This window comes from Euprymna scolopes, chromosome 9 (genome assembly GCF_053919585.1).
Source record: "Euprymna scolopes isolate OS-2025 chromosome 9, ASM5391958v1, whole genome shotgun sequence".
Classification (NCBI taxonomy): domain Eukaryota; kingdom Metazoa; phylum Mollusca; class Cephalopoda; order Sepiida; family Sepiolidae; genus Euprymna; species Euprymna scolopes.
Window position 1 is genome coordinate 84,184,731 of NC_136490.1, and position 20,000 is coordinate 84,204,730.

At 34.9% G+C, this 20,000-nt stretch overlaps 1 protein-coding gene across 2 annotated transcripts in view; it reads left to right on the forward strand.

Annotated features, from left to right (window-relative positions):
- The window catches only part of LOC145284737 (protein furry-like), an 881,988-nt gene that overhangs the window by 851,955 nt on the left and 10,033 nt on the right, over positions 1-20,000 (forward strand). For both annotated transcript variants that reach the window (XM_080133679.1, XM_080133680.1), the window contains one exon: positions 4,677-4,771. In XM_080133679.1, coding sequence (XP_079989805.1) covers positions 4,677-4,771 — 95 coding nt within the window. The remainder of the gene's footprint in view (positions 1-4,676; positions 4,772-20,000) is intronic.

Below are 20,000 nucleotides of genomic sequence, written 5' to 3' on the forward strand. Positions count from 1 at the left end.
ATTACTATCTTGGACCTAGTGTGTGTTCAGCAACCTAGTTATGTCAGTATTGAGAAATATATATATATATATATATATATATGTTTAAAGAAAAAATAGAAAAAACCGAATGAAATTATTAAAAAATCAACGTTTCGTCCTTGTCTCAGAGGACATCTTCAGGATAATTGAAATAAAAAATAAATTATCCTGAAGATGTCCTCTGAGACAAGGACGAAACGTTGATTTTTTAATAATTTCATTCGGTTTTTTCTATTTTTTCTTTAAACATAACGTCAACCACCGCTGGTACATTTTTTCATTCCTTATACATATATATATATATATATATATATATATATAATTAGAGGTTGTTATTTTCCAGAGGTAAATTAACTAATGAAGTATAACGAGGTTAATGCAAGAGTGCTCAATACTGAAATAGAGCAAGCTATTAATTTTATTTCTTTAAGCAGTAATGATGAGTATGTTTTGGCCAGATAGTTTACAGTAACTAGAGGCCTCTTCTGGCGATACAGCTTATATGAAAGAAAACTTTGCACTGAAAATATTGGGTCAACTACGCCACTGGCATTCAATATCAGGAGGTTCGGTAAATGTTGTTAAAAAAGGAAATAAGGCTAATCAGGATGTGGATTAGGGTTGATGATGAGTAAGGTAGAAAGGATGGGGAGGTGGGGAGGTTAAAAAGTCGAGATGGAGACAGTGAAAAATTGGAGAGAAAAAGTGTTTTTATTGTTTCGTTAAGTTGTACCAAATATAATAGTACTTCTCCAATATCAGAGTTCAGGCATGGACAACCATACATATACATAGAAGGTTAATTTTGTTAAATATTTCTATTACATAAAATAATTCAAAATTAAGCTTATATGTATGTGTATGGTTGTCCCTGCCTGAACTCTGATATTGGAGAAGTACTATTATATTTAGTACAACTTAATCAAAACAATAAAAAAACACAATTATGAATTAGCTAAAACTTAAACTAAAATTACATTACATAAAATTATATCACATAAATTTAGAGACTAACTCTGTAATATATTTATCTGAATTCACTCCTAATGATTATATGACATACTTAAGTACTTCCGAATCGGTTATTATGGCTATCTATATATGAGTAATCAATATAATTATCTGTAAAAAGAATTATTATTATCAATTATCATCAATACCATAGTAACTAACCCAATTTACTTCCCCATTGCCTTCTATCTTTAAGTATTATTACCACAGTTATAACAAATAATTATATCTAAGCATGGGGGTTTTGGTAATTATATACATTTCGAGAATACAACTTTATAAGGGTAAAAGTAGCAAATAAATTACAAAGTAAAAAATAAAAATAATTAAATAATTAAATAAATAAATAAATAAAGACTGTGATAGTGGGTGTGATTGAGGGTGTGTGTGGGAGACGGGGGATGTAAGATGGGCAGTAAGTTGAAAGAAATGTTTTAAATCACCACCAATAAATTGATTAGGTTTTTCCCCTTTTTTCTTTTCTTCCTTTCTTTCCTTTTTTCTCCCTTCCCATATTTCTTTTTCCTTTTTTCTCTTTTTCATTTTTTCTCTTATTTTCTCCTCTCTTCCTTACATCTCTTTCTTTTTCTTCCCTACCTCTTTACAGATTTATGTGAGATTGATAGTAGTGAAATGAGCAGGAGGGAACATAGGTTATATACTTTTTGACTGTGACAAATCCGGGTCATATTTAGAAGCATTTTATAACAGAATGGTTCCAGTTGAATCTGACTCCCTTTTTTTTTCACATAAATACTCCAAAAAAAGGTTTGTAAAATTCACACTCCCCTGCTAGTTGACCCTATATGCACTTGTATGTTGAAGATTCAAGAAGGACATGTGCATGCATACATACACTCTTTCCCTTCAATCATTCACTGTCTCCATTTTGGCTTTTTATTACCTCCCCATCCTTTCTACCTTATTTCTCAATTCTCAACATCAACCCTAATCCACACCCCTGTTGACCTTGTTTTCATACAACCAAATTTTATTTCCTTTTTTAACAAAACTAGCAGTTTAACTTTGTGTGTGTGTGTATATATATATATATATATATATATATATATATAGAGAGAGAGAGAGAGAGAGAGATAGAGAGATTAAAAAGTTTGACTCAAACCCAGTAACCTACATCTAAAATTTCAAGTGTTTAGACCCAAAATTGGCGGAGGAGTTTGGTAGAGTCTGCAAACATCAACTATTTCAACTTTAACCTCTTGGCAGCCAAATTTTTGCCCAAAAAACTAATTAAAATCTGGCTGCATGTCTGAATACCCTTTATGTAAAATTTCAAATATTCAGACTCAAAATTGGGTGAATAATTTGCTAGAGACCACAAAGATCAAATCATTTTAACTTTGATCCCTTGGCAGCCAAATTTTTGGTCAAAAACCGATTAAAAAACTTGCCCTATGTTTGAATACACAAATGTTTAAACCAAAAATTGGCTGGGAGGTCAATTTTTTTTTTACTTTGACCCCCAATTTTGACCCTCTTAATATTTATTGTTTTGGGCTCAAATCAATTTTAAAAGTTTGATCCATGTCTAAGGAACCTACATCTAAAATTTCAAGTGTTTAGACCTAAAATTGGCAAAAGAGTTTGGTAGAATTTTCAAAGGTCAAATTGTTGAACTTTGATCCCTTGACAGCCTATTTCTGTCCGAAAACTGTTTAAAAAGATTTTCCCAAATCTCAATACCCCTTATGTCAAATTTCAAGTGTGTAAACTATAAATTGACAGAGTAGTTTCTTAGGGAAATGTACACACACACACACACACACACATACACACACAATTTCACTTTTGTAGATGCGTGTAGCATGGGTGCCCGGCATTGCCCGGGTGTTTGGAGGTGTGTGTTGAGCAAATAAAAAAAGTGGTAATAGGAAGGCAGGCTCGAACCCGTACCGTGAAAGAGGAAAAGAATGAGGGGGGAAAAAAGTAACGTCTTTGCTGTTACGACCACTGCACAAACTGGAGGTGACGTAGGTTTAAATTAAGGCTAGGCAATCTAAAAGAGGAGATGACTTTCGAAAATATCGGTGAAAAAAGCAACCCTTCCTGTAGAAAAGAGCCCAGTTGAGGGTGAAGAAATTAATGTTTTTAGCCAATTTTTTAGTATTTGTCTTCTGAAGAATCGAGCTTCAAAACGATACTGATCTTGTGAAAATCCGTCGCCTTTGTCGAAAGTTTTAGGCAGACATGCAAACATACATTTATATATTGGTAGCTCAAATTTTCGATCCAAACCGATTAAAAAGCTTGCCCTATCTCTGAATACCCTTTATGTAAAATTTCAAATGTTTAGACCAGAAATTCTCAGAGTAATTTGGTAGAGACCAAATTTTTTTAAACTTTGACCCCTATTATGACCCCTTTTGTTTTGGGCTCAAATCAAGTTATCAAGTTAGATCCATGTCCAAGGAACCTATATCTAAAATTTCAATTGTTTATACCCCAAATTGGTGGAGGAGTTTGGTAAAGTTCTCAAAGGTCAAATCGTTTAACTTTGACCCCTTAACAGCCAAATTTGTGGCCGAAAACGAACTAAAAAGATTTTCCCAAATCTCACTACCCTGTATATAAAATTTTGAGTCTGTAGACTGAAAATTGACAGAGTTATTGTGTAGGGAAATTTACACAGACAGACAGATAGACACTTTCACTTTTAAACATATATAGATAGATTTACCGAATCTCCTGATATTGACTCCTGGTGATGTAGTTGACCTGATATTTTCATTGCAAACTTGTATCACCTGAAGAGGCCTCTAGTTACTATAAACTAGTTAGCCAAAACATGCTCATGACTATGTAGCAACACATTACTCTAAAAGCAGATAAAAAGTGTGTGTGTGTGTGTATATCATTTATTTTTTACATAAACATTTAGGTATCGCTATACAGTCTTTTATAAAAACCTTGTTAGACTCATTGAATGTTTTCACATTTGAACAATATTAATATATATATATTAATAAATATATTAAATTAATATAAAATTAACCTATACAATATAAATTAACCTATGAATATATTTTTAAAAGATAGTATTTAGATGTCAAAAACATGTATAATTATTTCTAAAATAAAAGGAAAAACAAGAGAAATGTCACAGGATAACAAGAAAACAACATTTAAAATAAGATTCTTTTAATTAATATTAGTTTAGTTTCCAGCAGAAAAATTAAAATTTATTGAAAATAAAAAAAAATGTATTTTTCTTGTTTGTAAATTTATTTAAACATCTCTTTTATTGTGACTTCTCTTAAAGAAACAAACCATTTTTAATGACGAAACAAACAAATAAGTTTGGAATGAAAATAATTTTCTGTACAAAAAAATGTAATAAATTGTAAATTGATGCCATTTTATTGATGCAAAATGTAAATACAATTATTGTGTCTTTGATTCTTTTTTTTTATTTTAATTCTTCATTTTTATTTTAAGCAATTGAATACATCAAGATATATCAAACATTTAATTTTCTGAAAAATTTTAATCTTTATAAACAATTGGACTGGTATGATATTACAGATGAATAGTTAAATAAAAAGTTCGTAAGTCATGAAGCCATTCGTGATTGGGAACCAAGACATTCTCATATATGACTATTATTGACTCTGATCCATTTGCAGGACCGAGTGGCCAGGAAATGTTTTTGGAATTACTTCAGAAGATGATGTTTCCATCTTATTAAATATTTACTGCATTTCTGCCACCAAAAAGACAGGTAAGAGTGTTTACTATAGTGTTAATGTAACTATTATTTAAGGCTCTTGTATTCTTTTATTTATTTATTCTTTATATTAATTTGAATGGAACGTTAGCATAGTTTTAAAGTGAATGCGAGTTGAGGTCAAATTTACACATAGTAGTCAAAATATCGCCTATATTTAGCTCTCTGATTTTGAAATTCATTTGGAAAAAAAATTCTTTGACACTACAACTATATATACTTCATGCTTACAAAAGTAAAAATTAACATTTGAAAGAGGAAAAAAATGCATCGTTCCGTCAAGCACGCTCCGAAAATTAAATTTTACAACAAGTAAGTAATAATATTTTTCTCAATTATATAAATTCAGATATTTGCATGCTCTTTTTTGCGCAACTTTCAAAAAATCATCGATACCCAATTTTAAAAATAATATTCTAAATTTTAGAATGTTGTTCCGAGGTGAATTCTTTGTTTTAATAGAAACAAGAGATCAATTTCTGTTCTATATCAAAGTTTTTTGTTCCATAAATTACAAAGAAAAATTGACCGTTTGAATTTTAAAAAGATATTAAACCATGCCGATTTTCTAAGAAATCTAGTTCATTTCAGCTAAATGGTATTTTTTTTTTGAATATCGGAGATTTTGGGCTACAGAGACCTCGTACCAGGAGATTTCAGTCCACAATCGTGAATACCCGGAGATTTCATAACACTGTTTTTCAACGCCCACGGTTTAGGCTAGATATTTTAATTTTTGTATGAAATTTTATGACATAATTTGGTTATCGGAAGGATAGTTTGTTGATATTTTTATTAAGAATAAAGAAGGAAAATATAATGGAATTGTTGTAAAATTATTTACAACAATTATTTATAGACTGAAACAAAGGCATAAAGTCGGACGAGAAAAATATTTTGGGGCGAGTAAATTTTCCGTCACACTCGACCGGCGGTCGAGTTATTTTTTTTCAAATCTCAAAGGGTGTCTGTATATATATATATGTATATATATAAATATATATGCATATATATATATATATATATATATATATATATATATATATATATATATGCATATATATATGCAGATATGTATGCATATATATGCATATATATATGCAGATATGTATGCATATATATGCATATATATATGCATATATATATGCATATATATATATATATATATATATATATATATATATATATATATGCATATATAATAAAAATTACAATAAGTTTATCAAGTAATCAAAATGGTAAACTTAAAATATATTATAAATATTAAAGAGTTAATATTTACAAGTAAAATAAACTCAGCCAGATGTAAAAGCTCAATAAAACAGAAAAGGGAATAGAGCTTATAATATGAACAAATGATTAATAAAATATGTTAAAAGACATCTTGAAAAAGAGTTAAAAACATATTTAATTTTAAAAAAGGAAACACAAGATAAGTGGATAGTCCTTAATCTGCGGAGTTTCGAAGAAATACTCTCCTTCTCATCAGAGGGCAGGAATTAGCAAAATGCAGGATCGGATTTTGCATATAAAAGTATTTAATGAAACTACAAGTAAGTCACAGATCTTACTTGGTTAAAAAAAAGGGAGAGGTAAGGGGAACAGGAGGCAAAAGAAAAAGAAAAATATTTCACATGAATGGACAGTCCAGTGAAGGGTAAAAATACAATAATGGTAAAATCCAAAGCGGTAGAATTTAAAATTTCAATCCAATAGGTAAATTCCAAATGGTCCAAAATAATCCAAAAGGCAGAGTTCCTTGGAAAAAGCGCAAATGGAATGAATTCCAAATCATTAAAAGAAAAGTACTGGAGAGAATATTTAAAAACACGTCTGTCAAGGCTGGATGAATCAAAAAAAAAAAAAAATATATATATATGCATATATATATGCATATATATATGTATATATATATGCATATATATATATATATATGCATATATATATGAACGTTGAGGATTGGTGCCGTTATGAAGACGAATTGAACGTCTCTCTATTTTATGTTCTGTGTATTTGGGATTGTTTTACTCTTTTTTCATGTTGAATTCACCTATTCGTAACAACCATCATCATTGTCATCATAAATATTCTACATGTACGTGTATGTGTACATGTCTGTGCATATGTATGTACATGCATATATGTATGAATGTATGCATGTTGTCATGTGTGTTTGTTCTTGCATATGTATGTTTGCATGCATCTGTTTGTATGCATGCTTGTATGTGTACGTGTATATCTTTATTTCGATATGTGTTTGGGGTGGAGAGGACTCCCAAAAGCCCTGTTAAGGCAACCCCTCTGGCTGAAGCAAATCTCTGATGTAAAAAAAATAAAAATAAAAAAACATAAAGCGGGAGACCAGTACCCGCATTAAGATGGTCTGCAGTTTGATTTGTTGCTGGTTATCTGGCTCATGCTTGTTGCTGGATCTCGACATTTTGAACCGAGAGAGAGACATAGCTGTCGTACAAAGCTAAAACTCTGTAACATCATCTGTGTATAGATACTCCCTCAGCCATGGAAAAGTTGTGACGTGTGTAGGCCTGAAATGCTTGAAGCATGTGATAATTGATCTGCCATCATTATATGTATGTATAGGTGTATGTATCTTCATGTACAGGTGTATGTATATGTGTGTATATGTATGTATATGTGTATATGTATGTATATATATGTATATATATGTATATATATGTATATATATTGTTTGTATGTATGTGTATATATGCAATTGTGTGTATCTGCATATATGCATGTGTATATATATATATGTATGCATGTATATGTGTATGTATGTATGTGCAAGTTTGTGTATGCGGGCATATTTATGTTTGTGTATGTATATGTAGATAAGTGTATATATATATATATATGTGTATGTATTAGTATATGTGAGTGTATTTATATCTATGTACATATGTATGTATGCGTGTGTGTATGTATATGTATGTATGTGTATTATCCATTGTGTATGTATATATGTGTGTATGTTTACAGATATGTGTGTGTGTATGTGCATATATGTATATTCGCATTTATATATATATATATATATATATATATATATATATGTATGTCATTGACTTGTCTTGTGTAGGTTTGAGTATGTACATGTATGTGTATTATGTATTGTGTATGTATGTATGCATAAATGTGTGTTATATGTATGTGTGTATGTGTATGTATGTGTATATATGTATGTATGCATGCATGTATATATATGTATGTATACTAGTGACCGTCTTCAGTACCATGTCTGTTTGAGCATGTGAATTTTGCCAGCAGAACTAAAGTTATTTTCGGCTCATGGACTTTAAGTGTCTGAGGAAGTGGCACTCGTCTGACAAGACGTTGCAGTCATCATCATCATCATCATATATATATGTATATATATAGAGAGAGTTATGAGGAGTTTGGTAGAGTTCTCAAAGGTCAAATCATTGAAACCCGATCACATCGATTTTCCCAAATCTCAGTACTCTTTATATCAAATTTCAAGTCTGTAGACTAAAACTTGACAGAGTTATTGCGTAGGGAAATGTACACAGACACACACACACACAGAAACTTTCACTTTTATAGATATACTAGCATGGGTGCCCGGCGTTGAGCAAAAAAACAAAAAAAAACGTTTAATTTTTTAAAATTTGATCCCTATTATGACCCCTTAAAATTTATTGTTTTGGGCTGAAGTCAAGTTATTAAGTTAGATTCATATTCCAAGGAACCTATATATAAAGGTTCAAGTGTTTGGACCCCAAATTGTCGGAGGAGTTTGGTAGAGTTCTCAAAAGTCAAATCGTTGAACTTTGACCCCTTAACAGCAAAATTCCTGGCCGAAAACCGATCACAAAGATTTTCCCAAATCTCAGTACCCTGTATATCAAATTTCGAGTCTGTAGACTAAAAATCGACAGAGTTATTGCGTAGGGAAATGTACACAGACACACAGACACGTTCACTTTTATAGATATATAGATATATATATATATATATATATATATATATATATATATATATATATATATATATATATATATGAATATATATATACAAATATCATTGGATTATTTATCTTTCACCAGACTATCCATTCACGTGTAATCACCTTTTTCTTCACCATATTCCCTCTGCTTCACTTTTTTGTTATCAAGTAAGATCTTTGACTTGTTTGATCAAATACTTTTGTATGCAAAATCCGATCCCGCATTTTGCTAATTCCTACCCTCTGATGAGAAGGAAAGTATTTCTTCGAAACTCTGTGAATTAAGGACTATCCACTTATCAAGTGTTTCCTTTTCAGATTATATATGTTTTTAACTCTTTCTCAAAGTGTTTTTTAACAAGTTTTATTAACTGTTTGCTCCTATATACATATATGTATGTCATGTCATGTCATATGCTACTGGTACCACGTAACCCAGTACTACCTGCCTTATGCTCGGGTCACCGGCGACTAACCTGGTACCCCCATCAGACTTGTTTTGTGAGGAGGGTGGCTAGTCTCCCTGAAGGATTAAAAACAAGACCTTCCAAAGGGCGAGTGAACCCTTTTTCAGGGTACGCCGGCCAACTAGCACCATGTGTGTGTGTTGGGGTGCAGAGGACTTCTGTAAGCCGTGGTGAAGGCAACCTTTCTAGGAGAAGCAAATCTCTGATTTAAAAAACCATAAAGCGGGAGACCAGTACCCGCATTAAGCTGGTTTGCAGTTTAACTTGTTCCTGGCTATCTTGCTCTTGCTTGTTGCTGGATCTGAACATTTTGAACCTAGAGAGAGACTTAGCTGTCATACAAAGCTAAGACTCTGTAACATCATGTGTGTATAGATACTCCCTCAGGCATATGTCTAGAAAAGTGGTCCTGTGGCGATGGAAAAATTGTGACGCGTGGAGGCTTGAAATGCTGGAAGCATGTAATAATTGATCTCAATGACCGTCTTCAGTGTCATGCCTGCTTGAGCGTGTGAATTCACCGGTAGGAATAAAAAAAAGTATTTTTGGGCTCATGGACTTTAAGTGTCTGAGGGAGTGGCACTCGTCTGACAAGACGTTGCAATCATCATCAACGTATATATATATATATATATATATATAGATGTACATATACATATATATCTGTATATATATATATATTAGTATATGTATGTATATGTATTAGTATATGTATGTATATGTGTATATATATTCACATATTTTTTTTTTTTTTTTATTACATTTTCACCCCAAACAAGGCACATTGCCACTTTGGTGTAGGGGGCTACTATCAGGGGAAACATCTACTGGGGAACTATGTAGGGATTAGGGCAGCGAGATGTTGGTTCACATTGCACTTGAACTTATGCATGTCAGTGCAGTTGGGGAAGCAGTGACCTGGAATGGAATTCCAAAGTCTAGCAGTTTTGGGGAAGAAACTACTGGAGTAGAAAGATCTTTTACATCTAGGGATCTCTACAGTGTGGGGGTGGGATTTTGCAGCTTGTCGGGTCTGTCGAGGGTGTTCACGTCGTGGGGACACAAGTGCTTGCAGTTCATCAGAGCATTCACCATTATAATACTTGTAGAACAGGCAGAGGGATGCAACGTTTCGATGATGGGACAGAGGCTGAAGCTTAGATGCCAGTTTAGGGCCTATCAGATTTGCGACTCTCTTTTGAACCCTGCCAAGGAGCGAGAGACTAGTAGCCGATGCACCAGTCCAAATATGACAGCAATACTCCATACATGGGCAAATAGTGGCCTTATAGAGGTACAGGATACTTTCGGGTGTTAGAAGTTTTCTAGCACGGTAGAGAGAGCCCACCTTCCTCGCAGCGGCCCTGGCAATGCTCTTGATGTAATTGTTCCAACTCATGTTTCCTGTGAATGTAAGGCCAAGGAGCTTGAGAGACGTACTCTCAGATAAAGAGTCATTGGCCATTACTATAGGTGGTAGAGAAGGTTTCTTGTAATTATTGAATGAAACCAGTTTTGTCTTGGCGGCATTGAACGTGACCATCCATTTTTGTCCCCATTCCACTACTGATTGGAGGTCATCCTCTAGTGTTTCTGCCATTACTTTAGATATATGTTCATTTGTTTTCCTGTCGTGCCTGCTATAGAGTGTGGTGTCATCAGCATATATACCCATCTCAGAGGCAATTTTGTCGGGGAGGTCATTTATGAATATCAGGAACAGCAGAAGTCCAAGGATAGATCCCTGGGGCACTCCCGCATTTATATCATATTGTTTAGATGTACGACCGTCGATGACAACCTGGATTTTTCTCTTATCTAAGAAGGATTTAATTATGTTAAGTATTCTACCAGTTATACCGTATGATCTAATCTTCCTGAGGAGACCCTCAGGCCATACCCTGTCAAAAGCCTTAGATATATCTAGAGCTATCGCTCTGCCCTCTCCCACTTTGTCCAGTGAATGGTATATGCGTTCAGAGATTACTGTGAGGATGTCTGCCGTGGAACGGGCTTGTCTAAATCCATATTGTTGGTCGGTCAGAAGTTTAGCATCTGTAAGGTGCTGGACTAGAGCATGGTTAATTAAGGTCTCAAATATTTTGGCTAATAGGGCGATAATTTAATGGGTCAGTTCTTTCGCCAGAATTCTTGAATACTGGTACCACAGAAGCAGTTTTCCAACAGCCCGGAAAGCAAGATTCATTAAGGCATTTGTTGTAGAGTTTGGAGAGAACTGGAGCTACTTCGGCTGAGCACTTTTTTAATAGCACAGCTGGGATGAGGTCGGGTCCACATGCTTTTGAAGTGTCAAGGTTTTTTATGATAGCATGCACCTGAGCAGGGGTGATTATTAGATTGCGTGGCGTCTGTCCGGATAGGAAATTGAGGTAGGGGGTGGTTTAGAGGGTCCAGTGTGGAGTTTGAGGCAAACCGACTGGCAAGCATGTTAGCCTTCTCGGTTGCTGAGCAAAGAACCTCGTGATTGTTGGTTATTGGGGGAAGTATGTCTATATGTATATATATGTATGTATATGCATATATATGTGTATATATATGTATGTATGTGTATATATATGTATATATATGTATGTATATATATAGATGTATATATATATGGAGGAAGAAAGGGACAATATGCTGCCATTCCTCGACGTACTCATGGAGCGCACTCCTTCTGTTTTTCTTACCAGTATATTTAGGAAGCCGACATTTACGGGACTGTATCTCAGTTGGGATTCTTTTGCCCCCAAGCGCAGAAAGAAAGACCTCATCAGAACTCTCACGCATTGAGCTTTGATGATCTGTTCTAGTTCTCGATTGACGTCCGAGCTTCACAAAATTAAAGAAATTTTCCTCTCCAATGGATACCCTGAGCAACTAGTCTCATATACCATCTGAAGTAAGGTTGACAACTTTAATAGAGCTAAGGTATATGGTCCTCCTCGTTGCCCGATTTATCTCAAGCTTCCGTGGTTAGGCTCTTCCATCCAACCTTTAGCAGACAAAATATCATCTTCAGTAACACATTGTTTTAATGCTGCTGATTTGCGCATTATTTATTCCACTCATCCTGCTTTCCCTTCTTTTCTTAAGGACGCCTTGCCTTCCAATGAACAAAGTTCGGTTATTTACCTTTACCAATGTCAGTGCGACGCTGACTATGTTGGCAAGACGATACAGCGATTATCGGTCAGAGTGGCTCAGCATGTTCCAGGCTGTATCCGTAGACACGAACCTGTCCCGTCTTCTAGAAGTTCACAGGCGCAAGAATCTGCTATAGGTGACCACTTGTTGGACAAGAGAACGTGTCGTGATCTCTACTCTGATAACAGTTTTTCCATTTTACATAGAGCACGACATCGTTTCCACCTCGACGTACTAGAGGCTATTGTCATCAATTCTCGACGTCCCTCTCTCTGCAGACAAAGGCAGTTAAAACATTCACTGCAGTTATTTAATGACTCTTGGTCGTCCGTGAACTAATTTTTTTTTTTTTTTTTCCGACCACTTTACAATTACAGTATTTTTTACCAATTCATGGTTTTGAGTAATTAACCAATTTACCGATGATTCCCCTGAAGAGAGTCGGTTGAAAAGCGCTTCGGGAATATCAAATCTGTTTTTTTTTTCCCTTTTTATTTTTTTTTTTCGTTCTGGTATCTTTCGACACATCACATGACATTTTTCCCATATCATCCGTTTTTATTCAATTGTGGGACACCACATTATGCTCTTCATATATATATATGTGTATATGTATATGTATGTATATATGTATACGTATGTATATATATATATGTATACGTACATATGTATGTATATATATATGTATATATCTGTATGTATATATATATGTATGTATATATGTATATATATGTACGTATTTGTATATATGTATATGTATGTATATATATATGTATGTATATGTATGTATATATATATATATGTATGTATATGAATATGTGTATATGGATATATGTATATATTTATATGTATGTATATGAATATGTATATATTTATGTATATATATGTGTATATGGATATATGTATATATTTATATGTATATATATGTATATGTATATAAATATATGTATATATATATATATATATATGTATGTGTATATGTATATGTATATATTTATATGTATATATATATATGTATATATATGTATGTATATGTGTTTATATATATGTATATATATATGTATGTATATGTGTACATATATGTATATGTGTTTATATATATATGCATATATATATGTAAATATATGCATATATGCAGGTATATGTATATATATAGGTATATGTATATATATATATGTTAATGTGTATATATATATATATATATATATATATATTATTATTATTATTATTATTATTATTCAATTTTCATGCCAAACAAGGCACAGTGCCACTTTGAAGCAGGGGGCTACTATCAGGGACTTAATTAGCAGGGTCATTATGAAGGGGGATGAGTAAAAAGATGTTTGTTTACATTGCACTTGAACTTCTGCATATCAGTACAGTTGGGAAAGCAGAATCCCGGAAGGGAGTTCCAAAGACCTGCAGTTCATGGGAAGAAACTATTGGAGTAAAAGGCTTTCTTGCACCTAGGGATCTCTACTGTAAAGGGATGAGATTTACTAGCTTGTCGGGTTTAGTTACGTCGGGGAGGTACAAGTGTTTGCAGTTCGTCAGAGCATTCACTATTAAAGTATTTGTAGAACAGGCAGAGGGATGCAACATCTCGTCGATGGGACAGAGGCTGAAAGCTAGATGACAGTTCAGGCATAAGTAGTTTTCTAGCACAGTAGAGGGAGTCAACCTCCCTTGCAGCAGCCTTGGCAATGCTCTCAATGTATCTATTCCAGTTCATATTCCCTGTAAACGTTAGGCCGAGGAGTTTAAAAGAAGTACTTTCAGGCAATGTGTTCTTGGCCATTGCTATTGGTGGTAGAGAAGGTTTCTTGTAGTTATTGAAGGAAACAAGCTTAGTCTTAGCAGCATTGAATGTGACTATCCATTTTTGTCCCCCATTCAACTACAGATTGGAGGTCATCCTCTAGTGTTTCTGCCATTTCCTTGGATATGTGTTCATTTGTTTTCCCCTCATATCTGTTATAGAGAGTGGTGTCATCGGCAAATATACCCATCTCTGAAACAATTTTATCGGGGAGGTCATTTATGAATATCAGGAATAATAGAGGTCCAAGGATAGACCCCTGAGGTACTCCCGCATTTATGTCATATTGTTTAGATGTATGACCGTCGAGGACAACTTGGATTTTTCTCTTACTTAAGAAGGATTTAATTACATTATGAATTCTTCCAGTAATTCCATATGATCTAATTTTCCTTAGAAGACCATCGTGACATACCCTGCAAACGCCTTAGATATTAAGGGCTACCGCTCTATCCTCCCCTGTTTTGTCCAATGAACGGTATATACGTTCAGAAACTACAGTTAAGTTATCTGCTGTTGAACGGGCTTGCCTGAATCCATACTGTTTGTCAGTCAGGAGTTTAGCAACTGTTAAGTGCTGGACTAGGGCTTGATAACTAAGGATTCAAATATTTTGGCGAAAAATGGGAGAGGCTAATGGGGCAATAATTTAGTGGGTCAGTTCTTTCACCAGAATTCTTGAAGACTGGTACCACAGAAGCGGTTTTCCAGCAGTCGAGAAAGCAAGATTCGTTAAGGCATTTATTGTAAAGTTTGGAGAGAATTGGAGCCACCTCGGCAGAGCATTTTTTTAATAGCACAGCTGGGATGAGATCTGGTTTTTGGTGTCTAGGTTTTTTATAATAGCATGTACCTGAGAAGGGGTGATTTTCAAATCGTCTAGTGTGGCGTCTGTTCGCAGAGGAAAATCAGGGAGGGAGTGGTGTACCGGGTTCAGTGTGGAGTTTAAGGCAAACCAACTGGCAAGCAGATTAGCCTTGTCAGTTGCCGTGCAAGCAACCTCATGATTGTTTGATAGTTGGGAAATAGCTGACTGTCCATTATTTACTACGCTGTTGTAGATTTTCCAAAAATCCCGGGTTCCTAATTTCTGTGCTTCAGAGTAATCTGTCTTAGCTGTCTCTATCACTCTCTTACAATTATTTCTAGCTTCTATATACTTCTGTTTATTTGAGCTGGACTTATGTCGGTTAAATCTGCAGAACGCATGCTGCCTTTGACAAATGGCAGCTGCACAAGCAGGAGTAAACCAGTGGGGAGAGTGGGGCTTGCTATAGAATTTCCGTGCGGGAACATGTGCTTCAATTGCAGTTTTGAACCATTCAGTGGTCTCATTTGCACACTGTTCCGTTGGAAGAGTAAAGATATTTTGCCATGGGGCATCTCTGATGAGTTCCCTGATGGCTTCTTAATCAGCTTTTTTGTAATACCTCATTGTTTTGAGTTGTGGTTTTAGGGCGAGAATTTAGGCTGATTTCTACCATTATCACAGCGTGATCAGCATTCCCGAGTGGGCTGTGGGCATTTGTTGTACAGTCATTGGGAACCGTTGTCAGAAAGAGATCTAGAAGTGAGGCATGTTGATCTTGCTGGTCTGAGAAACGTGTTTGAAATGTAACCGTCTGAGATAGAGAATGGGATATAGAGAAGCTATGTGTTGTGCTACCAGCTACGTCTGTGTGATTAGAGAATCCTAGCCAGTTACTGTGGTGGACATTGAAGTCACCAAATACATGTACTTGTGCACTAGTATCGAGGGAGAGTGCTATATCTATGCTGTCTGAGACTTTGTTTATTAGGGTACAGTCTTGGTTTGAGGGAGAGCCGTAGAGAAAATACAAGTAGCTAATATTGTGTTGCATATTTAGTCTGAAGCACATAAAGGCCTGGTCGGTTTTATTTCTCTAGTCAGGGGGAGGGTGTTACGAATATAGACTCCAAGCCCATGCATATGTCTGTCCGAGTCCTTACGGTAGAGTGGGAGATAACCAGGCATGTTAAAGTGGTTAGAGGGAATGGAGGAGTGAAGGTTAGTTTCACTTAATGCTAAGATATCCGGGGTGTTTACAAGGAGAAATGACTCAACATCATCTAAGTTAGTTCTAAGCCCGCGGATATTCGTAAATGCAAGCCTCAAGGGAGGAGGCAGGTTGGTTTTCTTTGAGTTTGGTTCTGGTTTAAACGTAACTTTTGCTTGAGCTGTCATTTCATTTTATTTAAAAGTTTCAGTTAGGGTGAGTGAGTGAGGGGTGCTGGACAAGTAGTTGTGCAGAATACCAGACATGCAATACAAGTAGACCATCAGCTGTCCTCACCCACAGGATTGTGGCCTCAGGAAAGCCCACCGGGGATGAGTGCAGGGTCCCTTTCCATGCGCGACATGGCACTACAAACATCCCGATATTATATAACTGTTGATGGAGCAGCCGCTCTAAGCGTTACCAAAGAGTTAGGGATCCTGTACTATCAGTCGGAAAGCAGCCAGGAACTGTCAATCCGGTACCCTCAATCCATTAGGCAAAGCCAGCCCAGTCCAACTGCACCGACATATATGGCACTGAAGCACTCCACTGTGTCCAGTTTAGGGGGATGGAATGTGATGGGAGCGTGGAAAAGCGGCGTTCATTGCCCTAGTCAGGAAACAAGGTCAACCACTGGGTGATTCAGATGCCTGGCCAATAGGCAAAGAAGGAGTATGAAAGCTGGGCGATAGACAGAGCCTATCTCCTGCTTAAGCAGTTTAGGTTTGCCAACCGGTGATTTGGTTGAGTCACCAGCTCTAGGAAGGTTGTCGTCCAGGACTGAAGAGGCCTCCCTCCCCTAGGTTTAGCTTCAGAGTTTTCCTTCTCCTAGACGGATGACCTGGGAAGATCTATGGGTCCATCAGCTCCAAGGGGGTTTGCCCCGCGCCTGGGTCCTAATCCAGATATTTCTGCGACCCCGCATGGGTAGTTAATATTAATTGGTTATTTAGGTTAATATCTCCTGAAAAAATCAGGTATTTAGGTTAACATCTACAGAAAATTTTCACTCCTCAAACGTGGTTAAAAAAGGACATTACTATGCTTTCCATTTTCATTTTTACTGGGAGAGGGTATGGGTAAAAATTCATGCAGTGGAAGCAACTAAATTTGCAACAGCATTGGATTGAGAGAGACGAGTTAATGTATGGTTAGATATAGTTTAGTAAGTTTAGGAATGTATGGTTAGATATGGTTTAGTAAGTTTAAGATTAGGATAAAGTGTTAAAGTATGATTTACTTGCTATTAGAAATTATGATTTGGTGCCGAAACTGAATATTTAGTAAGACTGAAAGATAAGATATATGCTTAGTATTGATACAAGAGAACATTTGATATGGAGTACAGTTATACCTGATAAATATAGGTTATTGCGTATTCTGTAAGTATAGTTAAATATAGATGGATGGATAAGTAGTATGTTTCATTGTATATGAATGCATGGAATTTTAGACAATTTGAGTAAGTTGCCTTCAGACTTCAACAAAGGAGGATGACTTCGCCTTTCTCTTAATATCCGGAAGTTTGTATTTCAATGAGTACCGGTTTAGTTTGTGTAATAATTATTGCAATAATATCTCTTAACAAAGTGATATTAAAGGTTGCTGTTCATTATAGATTACTTTAAATCTATGTATAGGACTATGGCTAGTAAGTATTTACTTAGAAGCTTAGTTATGGGTTAGGAGTTATAATCAAAAGCATGCCTAAGAAATCTTTAGGTGTTAATGGGTATCGATTTACGAGTCTGTTAGGGTAAAGGGCGGAGAGCAAGGATCCCTCTAAGTTACGTGAAACGGATTAAATTTAGTGGCAACTTAGGAAATAGAGCAGTTTGATTTGTTAGTGATCAGGAGAAAGAGAATTTAAGTAAAAAAGAAAACAGACAAGGCAGTCATCTTAGAGGTAAAGTATCTATAAGATGTACTTAGTATACAAGCAGCGGTATTTTGCAGTTTTGAGAGGAATTATAGGTACAATATTTTCATGGTTTATTGTACAAGTCCGTAGTCTAGGTCAGGGACGAAGCATTTCTAATATTGTAACTAGGTTTATCTAATTTTAAAAGTAGTTGAATAGAGTATTATGAGGTGTTCTACTTAGCTTAGGGATAGATTGAAAATTTAAAGTAATATTCAAAGTGATATAAGGAATTTTATGAGGATTAGATATATGATCACTGGATGTTGAACTGCTCAGGAGAATTTTTGTATCTATTCAGAAGGAGGTCTTGGTGATATAAGATTTGAGAAATTAAGAGTCTGAGGATACAGAAAGTTGTGATCTGATGAGGATTCAGTATAGGCGATTATATATAGGTAGCAAAGGTGGTTTAGTTTAGTACGCACGTATTGTACATATTAAGTATACTGCTTCAATTCTACCCTCTATCGATATCTTATTAACGTTATTTTATCTATTTTTTTTTTTTTTCCTAAAAAAAAAAAATTTTGCCTTTCGATGGCTGATTATATTACCGAGATGCTATCTATTCAGGAGGAAGTGGGTGGGCTGATTTAGGGGAGGGGGTCACTTAGTGAAAAGTTTTCCATTTGGCAGCGCGACAATATTTCTTTGCATATATATCGTTTTCAGAGATATTAATGTTAACAATGAACACGCGTTTCAAACAAATAAGATGGAAATAAAATAATAGCATATATAACGTACAAGGTGAAAAACTGAAAAAGAAATGTGCAATTGGGAAAGAATTTAAGTGATATTCACCGTAAGGATTTGTTGTTAGCCAATCAGCTTTCTAGTATCCACCGCGCCCCTTCCTATCAGCCAATGGGCATGCATTTTATCAAACAAAGGATCTGTTTTAAAACTAGGTTAGTATTTTTTTTTTATTGTTAGTTTATATATAACTATACATATGTGTACATACATATATGCATATATATATATATACATGCATATATGTGTGATCGTTTATGTATATTCATGTTTATTTAATTTATTTATTTGTTTATTTTCTATTAATTTTGTTAGTTTTAAAACTATTTTGTATCGCTATCCTAGAGTAAATTTTATTTTGTGAACACAGTTATTTGCTATTTCTCTTCTACAGTTTAATAGATGTTGGGGTTCTTTAAAGTACAGGATAGAAAATTGTTCATGAAGGCATAATCTATATGGTCGTCTAGATGCCTACACGTGGTAGCTTGTCTTATTATTTTCCATTCGACTACCGGTGAATATCCGCTTTCTTTGAGTTCCCAGTATTTATTCGCTAGTGTTGTTTTTATACGGTGTTTTTTTATTGTTGAATGTACTTTTGTGGTCATAGTATTGGGTTTTGAAATCTAAGGAAGTCATGCCTACGTAATATTTCTTGTTATTCGGGTTTTCTTTCGCAAATATTGTTGCCTGATAAACTACGCTTTTAGTTAGAGCAACAATATTTGCGAAAGAAAACCCGAATAACAAGAAATATTACGTAGGCATGACTTCCTTAGATTTCAAAACCCGATACTATGATTATGTATGTATGTACACATGTGTTTATTTCCATGTGTATGCGGAGTGGAGGGGGCTCCCCTAAGCCGTGGTGAAGGCAACCCCTCTAGGAGAAGCAAATCTCTGAGTTAAAAAACATAAAGCGGGAGACCAGTACCCGCATTAAGCTGGTCTGCAGTTTGACTTGTTGCTGGCTATCTTGCTCTTGCTTGTTGCTGGATGTCAACATTTTGAACCGAGAGAGAGATTTAGCTGTCGTACAAAGCTAAAACTCTGTAACACCATCAGGTATAGATACTCCCTCAGGCATTTGTCTAT